Raw genomic sequence first — 8571 nt, 5'->3', positions numbered from 1 at the left:
CCCAACTCACGCTTGCTTTGCAATCTACTATGGTGTTATCCTTTCCACAAATATTCTTATCAAATGTAGTTAGATATAGATGTGGACATAGACATAGAATAGTAGAGTTGAAATGGAACACTGCACCATTTCAGATATATGGTTCTTCAGTCAAAAGCCACCACTGATGGAGTACCTACAACTTCTGAAGGGTACTCCAGAATATCTCTCCATCTCCATCTCTCTCTCTCTCTCTCTCTCTGCACGTGTAAAAAAATTGCTGAACCTTTCTTTTTCTCTTTTGAGGATAGTGATAACACTTGTTCTGCCAACTCAGGATATTTGCAAGTTAGACAACTATAGAAGAAATATTCAAATCTGGAAAGACCATGTGGGATAGACCTCACCCCCAAGGTTTCAGCTTTTAACATTCCTGGATTTTTTCCCCTAGTTCCATCCATTTTTGAACAAGAATGAGTTTTGCAATCTTTCCCACATGAAAATGTACTTGGACCAAAATGGTGATGTGGCCGCAGATCTGGACATCATAAGCTTCATAGTTCTCTCTGAGGAGGATCCCATTAAACAGCAACTAGGGGTTTTGGAAAGACAGACACTTACTATCGATCAAGATGCTATTTCACAGCTAAAGTTGCTCAACAAGGTGAATGAAATTCTGGTGTCTTTTCCCTGTTTTCCAAAGCCTTAGGACACATTTCAAGTGGCTAAGCCTATTCACCAAATAGGCTTCAATGAAAATGGAATTTAGAGAGTATATAACCCTTATAGTTTTTATTAAAGTGTCTTACGAGGATTCAATATAATTGACAAAGTGTCTTTTAGATGCCGTGATATGAAACGTGGTCTTTAAATTGATTTAGCCCATGTCTAATGTGGGATGCTGGGTGATGATCGTTTAGGACATAGATCATGGCCATAGGAAAACAGGCCCATTTTTGGCAAAAATGAGACCCACAAGGTGGGGTTTGGGGAGGCCAAAAATGGCCATATTCGGTGTATGAGATGCACTGACATTTCCATCCTCTTTTAAGGGTGGGGAAAGTGTGTCTTATACTTTGAAAAATACTGTAAAAAGTTCTTATTTACCTAACTGAAGTCCAGCAACTACTTGACTAATGTTCATGTCTACCTTCATTTTTCAATGATGGTTATTTCTAACATATTTCATTTGGCATTCCTTGTGTTTCTCCTTAGACTCTGCCTCAGTCCAGATGTGTGGAAAATTGTCAGCCTGGATATTTCAAGAGGGCTAGAAAAGGAGAGCCAGTTTGCTGCTATGACTGCGTTCCTTGTCCAGAAGGGACCATCTCCACTCAGGAAGGTGGGTCACACCAGAGGAAAGGGTAGTGGATCCATCCAGAGCACAAAGCAGATTCCTGGTCTCGGCAAAACCCCTTTTATTAAGTGAACGTGAATCCCTCTCATTCACATTCAGCATAGGCATGGCAAACAGTCTTTCAGAGGTGAATTTATGACCATGGCAGCTGGGAAAGCTGCCATGTAAATATTTTCAAAACACAGTGCAGTGCAAGGAAAGACTTGGCACAGAGTCTCTGAGATTCATGGATAGATCTTCACACTCCTGAAATGAATGAATAAACAAATGAACAAATTGTTTCTTGCAAAAGCCCACTCTCCTTTCAGACCCTGATTTCTGAGCTGTTCTTTTTTTTCTGACAGCTCTGCACATGCACACACTGGGAACAGGCTCCAGCTGTTCCTCTGCCTCACTGCTGTCTAGCTCTGAATGCAGTTGAGAACTGCCAGTTGGCCTTGGCCCTATCTCTGCCTTCAATACAGAGCCCTCGTCTGAGCCTTCCCCAGCCTGCAGGAGCGGCCCATGTTTCTCCTCAACCTCCTCATTCTCCAACTGTGCTGCCAGCTTCCCTGGCCACTGGTGGGCCACAATAAAGAATACACAGAGAAGAACTTGCCATAAAATTGTGAAGAGGTCATCTGTGTGAAAGAAGGAACATAAATTAAATTTACTATTATTAGGGGTAAAATCTGCCTCTTTTATTTTTAGGGCTTTAATTTTCCATACTATGGATTAAGAGGTAAGCTACAGTTACAACAACAACAACAACAACAAAGGGATACAGTTGTGGTTCTAAAAGGGGAAACAAAGCCTTACTTCCTCTATTCAGATGAAAAGGAATCAGATCTAAGAGAAAACAGGGAGAAACAGAAACCAACTAATCAACTTTATTTATTTTATATGGTGCAAAAGAATACAGCATTAATTAAAATTAGCAGAAACAGGATATAAAAATGTTTATCAAAATATAAAACACCAGAATGGTTAATTATTTGAAAAATGCGTAATAGAAATAATGGGTTCTATCTATCTATCTATCTATCTATCTATCTATCTATCTATCTATCTATCTATCTATCTATCTATCTATCTATCTATCTATCTATCTATCTATCCACCTATCCACCTATCCACCTATCCACCTATCCACCTATCCACCTATCCACCTATCCACCTATCCACCTATCCACCTACCCACCTACCCACCTACCCACCTACCCACCTACCCACCTACCTACCTACCTATCTCTCTATCTCTCTATCTCTCTATCTCTCTATCTCTCTATCTCTCTATCTCTCTATCTCTCTATCTCTCTATCTCTCTATCTCTCTATCTCTCTATCTCTCTATCTCTCTATCTCTCTATCTCTATGAATCAATTATATCTATAGTGAATTTGACTTGACACTAGATTTAGATTCAGATTTAAAGTTTATTTATATGCCGCCCTTTTCCCTGGGGGGACTCAGGGCGGCTTACAACTTAAAAAGGGGGGGGGAGACAAACTTTTAACATATAAGACAAATACATAATTAAAACACAACATTCATACTATTCGGGCGGGTTGTAGTCTTAACCCCAGGCCTGACGGGATAGCCAGGTTGTGAGGGCTGTGCGGAAGGTCTGGAGGGTGGTGAGGGTACGAATTTCCACGGGGAGATCGTTCCACAGGGTCAGAGCTGCCACCGAGAAGGCTCTCCTCTGCGTAGTTGCCAGGCGACATTGACCGGCAGATGGGACTCGGAGGAGGCCTAACCGGTGAGATCTAATAGGTCGTGTGGAGGTAATTGGCAGTAGGTGGTCTCTCAAGTATCCAGATCCACTACCATGGAGGGCTTTATGGGTGGCAAGTAGCACCTTGAAGCGTACCCGGAGATCGACAGGTAGCCAGTGCAGCTCGCGGAGGATAGGTGTTATGTGGGTGAAACGAGGTGCACCCACAATCGCTCGCGCGGCCGCATTCTGGACTAGCTGAAGTCGCCAAATACTCTTCAAGGGCAGCCCCATGTAGAGCACATTGCAGTATTTCAGCCTAGAGGTCACAAGGGCACGAGTGACTGTTGTGAGAGCCTCCCGGTTCAGGTAGGGGCGCAACTGGTGGACCAGGCGAACCTGGGCAAATGCCCCCCTGGTCACAGCTGACAAGTGATGTTCGAAAGTCAGCTGTGGGTCCAGGAGGACTCCCAAGTTGCGGACCCTGTCTGAGGGGCGTAGTGTTTGACCCCCCAGCCTGAGAGATGGAATACTAGCCAAATTGGTGGGAGGGAAACACAACAGCCACTCGGTCTTATCTGGGTTGAGCACGAGTTTGTTAGCCCTCATCCAGTCACTAACAGCTTCAAGTCCCTGGTTCATCACTTCCACCACTTCATTGAGTTGGCACGGGGCGGACAGATACAACTGGGTATCGTCCGCATACTGGTGGTATTTTATCCCATGCCGCCGAATGATCTCGCCCAGCGGTTTCATGGAGATGTTGAAAAGTAGGGGGGACAGGACCGAACCCTGCGGCACCCCATATGTTAGGGGCCTAGGGGTCGATCTCTGCCCTCCAACTAACATCGACTGTGACCTGTCCGAGAGGTAAGAGGAGAACCACCGCAAAACAGTGCCTCCCACCCCCACCTCCCGCAGTCGTCGCAGAAGGATACCATGGTCGATGGTATTGAAAGCCGCTGAGAGGTCAAGGAGAACTAGGATGGAGGCATAGCCTCCATCCCTGGCTCTCCAGAGGTCATCGGTCAATGCGACCAAAGCGGTTTCTGTGCTGTAGCCAGGCCTGAAGCCAGACTGGAATGGGTCAAGATAGCTAGCTTCCTCCAAGGACCGCTGGAGCTGAAAGGCCACCACCTTCTCAACAACCTTCCCCACAAAGGGGAGGTTGGAGACTGGACGATAATTGTTAAGAACGGCTGGATCCAAAGATGGTTTCTTCAGGAGGGGTCTCACCACCGCCGCTTTAAGTGCGGGGGGAAAGACCCCCTCCCGAAGGGAGGCAGTAACAACCGCCTGGATCCAGCCCCGTGTCACCTCCCTGCTGTTAGCAACCAGCCAGGAGGGGCACGGGTCCAGTACACATGTGGAGGCACTCAGAGCTCCCATGGCCTTGTCCACGTCCTCAGGGGTAACAGCTTGGAAATCAATCCAGTGATGTCCTTCCAGATTCTCCCCTTGTGCCTCAGCTGGATCTGCAGAATCGGAGTCCAACTCCGACCGAAACCGAGCAACTTTGTCCGCTAAGAACTGGACGTAGTCCTCAGCCCTACCCTGCAGGGGATCCTCCGTAACCCTCCTATTTAGGAGGGAACGGGTTATCCTAAACTGGGCGGCTGGGCGCGACTCAGCGGAGGCGATCAAGGTGGCAATATAAGCTCTTTTTGCCGTCCTAATTGCCCTGATGTATTCCTTGATGCACGATGTTAGAAGTGCTCGGCTCGATTCGGATTTGTTGGACCTCCATAGGTGCTCTAGGCATCTCTTCCGGCGCTTCCTCTCCCGGAGTTCCTCGGTAAACCAAGGAGGCCTCCTGGATCCACTGCCTCGGAGCGGCCGTAGTGGCGCAATCCGGTCAAGAGACTCTGACGCTGCCGAGTTCCAGGCAGCAACCAGGGTCTCCACCGGACTGTGGGCGAGAGTATCAGGAATAACCCCAAGCTCCGTCTGGAACCTCAAGGGGTCCATAAGTCGCCTGGGGAGGAACCACCTGGTCGGTTCCTCCTCCCTACAGTGGAGGTTTGGTCTCCGAAAGTCAAGCCTCAGTAGGCAGTGGTCTGACCATGACAGGGGTATGATCTCACTACCCCTCAGACCAAGATCACAAGTCCACTGCTCCGAGAGGAATACGAGGTCGAGCGTGTGACCTGCTGAGTGGGTTGGGCCCCGAATTACCTGGGTCAAGCCCATGGCTGTCATGGAAGCCATGAACTCCTGCGCTCCATCAGAGTGTTCACCGAGCGAAGGCAAATTGAAATCCCCCAGAACCATAAGCCTGGGGAACTCAACTGCCAGTTCGGCTACCGACTCGAGGAGCGAGGGGAGGGCTGCTGCAACGCTGTTGGGAGGCAGGTACGTTAACAGCAAACCCACTTGACCCTTGAGGTCCAACTTCACCAGCAGGGACTCACACCCAACAAGCTCCGGAGCAGGGATCCTACGAGGTACTAGAGACTCTCGGATAACAATCGCCACACCTCCACCCCTTCCCTGGGCTCTCAGCTGATGGAGCACCTGAAACCCTTCTGGGCACATCTCTACGAGGGGGACTCCTCCCTCCGGGCCCAGCCAGGTTTCAGTAATACATGCCAGGTCTGCCCCCTCGTCTAAAATTAAGTCCTGGACGAGGGGAGCCTTGTGAACAACAGACCTGGCATTTAGCGACAACAGCCTGAGACCAGGGTCCTGATTACTCGCGCCATCTGGCCTTGGAGTGGGACTCGTAGGGCCAGAAGGAGGGATCTCTGTGACGTAGCGAGCCCTCCTTCCTCGGTAATGGCCAGCCCTAAAGTCCCCGCCATATCTGCCCCTCCCTGTTACGACCGTGATGCTCCGGCCCACTCCCGTGTCCGTGGCCCCATCAACCACCCCTATGTCTCCCGTGTTCCTCGACAGGCCCTCCGAATCAGACACACTCATTTGTTCACCAGACAGTCCCCACATAATAATTAAAACACATAAAATACAGTGGTAATGGAATAATAAAAAAGTGGGATCATTCACTCAATCACATGCAATCCCATGCACTCACCATACCAGTTAAAAATTGCGCAAGTGCGTGAAGTCCGTACAAGGCTTATATCTTCTGCCAAGTCCAGTAGAGAGTCCAGTATAACGTATAGTAAAAAATATATGGTCCAAGAGGGGTGTTCCGCCCCTCTCCCTTTCTCCAAATTCCAAGACACACCCAACAAGGGGGAGGCCACACCATGAGGAAGGCCAAGTTAGATGGAACGGAGGGGGGGCACCCAGACGGGTCGCGGTGGCAGCAAACCAGCTGCCAGATCTCATCAAGCGTCCTGTCAGGCCGACCACCCCCTCTCTGGAACAGTTCAATGCAGTCCGAAGGGGAGGGCGGCCGGAAGGCAGAGTAGATTTGAATATCAGCAGCAGCAACAAGAGCCGGAAGGCCAATCATGATGGACAAAGGCCTAATATACAAAAGTCCGTTCACAACAACAACAACAGCCCCCTTAGTAGTCTAAGCCCAAGGTTGGAAAAAGAAAAAGCTTAGTCCCAGGTGGAAGGAGGGGGGGGGTGCCCCATTCAGCAGCTGGGCCCCGGCTGAGGTGCTGAGCAGGCCCCCTGCCCATGTCCTATTCGTCCCCTGCCTTCTCTTTCTGCAGAGATTAAAGTACATATATACACTATACATATAATTCATTCGTTTTCCTGTCTAATACAGGATTAGGATAAATAAATATCAGGACAACACCAGGTTATCAGCTACTTATGATGAAAATTAAATTATGTATGAGCAGTTACTAGAATGGCTAAACCTATGGTGGATATCTAGACTGTTTAGCCATTGGGCAGGGAGCCTTCTGATAGTGTGTTCTATCTCAATATGATATAAAGTTTGTGAGATATTCCCACAGTCACTGTTAGGATTATCAAACTGTCTCCATTTGTATTTTGAATATTGGCACCTGCCATGCTTGCTCAGTATCATTTGACATCCAAAGAAGATATTTCTTGAAATGTGAAAATAGATATAAAAGAAATATTATTTTTTGTTTTCTCAGATACTGAAAAATGCACCAAGTGCCCATATGATCAATATCCAACTGAGAATAGAGTCCAATGTATCCCAAAAAGAATATCCTTCCTGTCCTATGAGGAACATCTGGGCATCATCCTGGTGTCCTTTGCCCTACTCTTGTTCCTAAGCACAGGATTTATTTTAATCATATTCATTAAATATCTAGAAACCCCCATTGTCAAAGCCAACAACCGGGACCTGTCCTATATCCTCCTGGTCTCCCTTCTGCTTTGCTTCTTGTCTTCATTTCTCTTCATTGGACAGCCAAGGAAAGCCACTTGTCTTCTCCGACAAACAGTGTTCAGCATTGTCTTCTCAATAGCAGTGTCTTCTGTGTTGGCCAAAACTATCACAGTGGTGCTAGCATTCCTAGCCTCAAAACCAGGGAACAGTGTGAGAAGATGGTTGGGGAAGAGCTTGGCCAACTCCATCATTCTTTCCGGTTCTGTTGGCCAAATTTTCATCTGTGCCACGTGGCTTGGAGTTTCTCCTCCATTCCCTGATTCTGACTTCCATTCTCAACCTGGAATGATCATCTTGCAATGCAATGAAGGCTCTGTCACCATGTTTTATGTTGTCCTTGGCTACATGTGTTTCCTAGCTGCCATTTGTTTCACTGTAGCTTTCCTGGCCAGGAATCTTCCTGGGGCCTTCAATGAAGCCAAGTTGATCACCTTCAGCATGCTGATCTTCTGCAGCGTCTGGGTGTCATTCCTGCCAACTTACGTGAGCACCAAAGGAAAGTCCATGGTGATTGTGCAGGTCTTCTCCATCTTGACCTCCAGTGCTGGTCTGCTGGGCTGTTTCTTCTTCCCAAAGTGCTACATTATTACCCTAAGGCCAGATCTAAACACTAAGGAACATCTCATGATAAAAGTAGGGAAATGACTGAAATTGTTAATTAGGCTCAAACATTTAATTTTTTGACTGCAGTTATTAAGGCATTTTTTTAATTTTTCCTTTGCATCAATGTGAAAATTAAGCTTATTTAAAACTGAAGGAAATCAACATATGAAGAATATAAGACTAATGAAATTCCAACATAATCAGCAAACAATCAAATGAACCAATTAGTAATTAAAATTGGCATGCAACCAGGGATGAACAAGCTAATAGGACAACTATCTATCTATATAAAAATGGTCTGTTGTGCCTTAAATTAGCTTCTGCTGTACTACCTTAAAATGTCTTCTACTGTACAGCACAGTACCAACATTAGAAATTACGCTTCTGGGGGCACAGGGAAAACATTTTAAACTAATTTAATTGTTGACAAAATTAGGGTTCAGGGAGAGGTTGCTCTCACATTCTTCACAGTACACCACAAGATGGTTCCCTTTGGTAAGGGGGGAAATGCAACATTAGAAATTATGTTTGGTCCAGACATTTCCTCCATATAAATAAATATTTGGGCAATGCTGAGTTATTGACTAGTATTAACATAATATTAACAGCTGAATAGAAGAGACAAGAAAGAGGGAAGGATTCTAGAATGTTT

At 46.7% G+C, this 8571-nt stretch overlaps 1 protein-coding gene across 1 annotated transcript; it reads left to right on the top strand.

The window, feature by feature from the left end:
- The first annotated feature begins 481 nt into the window (after window positions 1-481).
- LOC148047103 (vomeronasal type-2 receptor 26-like) lies at window positions 482-7961 on the top strand. The gene is made up of 3 exons (XM_087707941.1): window positions 482-643; window positions 1195-1321; window positions 7057-7961. The coding sequence occupies exons 1-3, from the start codon at window positions 482-484 to the stop codon at window positions 7959-7961; spliced, it is 1194 nt and encodes a 397-aa protein (XP_087564067.1).
- The last annotated feature ends 610 nt before the right edge of the window (window positions 7962-8571 follow it).

The sequence above is a fragment of the Thamnophis sirtalis genome, unplaced genomic scaffold, assembly GCF_051295495.1.
Source record: "Thamnophis sirtalis isolate CommonGarterSnake01/CBP01778 unplaced genomic scaffold, rThaSir2_p1.2 scaffold_3, whole genome shotgun sequence".
Classification (NCBI taxonomy): Eukaryota; Metazoa; Chordata; class Lepidosauria; order Squamata; family Natricidae; genus Thamnophis; species Thamnophis sirtalis.
Note: the sequence above shows the minus strand (reverse complement) of the source record. Positions and strands in the feature narration are given on the sequence as shown.

Excerpts from the sequence above, each read along its gene's own strand:
- LOC148047103 (XM_087707941.1), top strand. The coding sequence starts at position 482 with ATGTACTTGGACCAAAATGGTGATGTGGCCGCAGATCTGGACATCATA. Across the intron at positions 644-1,194 it reads AGCTAAAGTTGCTCAACAAG|ACTCTGCCTCAGTCCAGATG; the intron begins GTGAATGAAATT and ends GTTTCTCCTTAG. Across the intron at positions 1,322-7,056 it reads GACCATCTCCACTCAGGAAG|ATACTGAAAAATGCACCAAG; the intron begins GTGGGTCACACC and ends TTGTTTTCTCAG.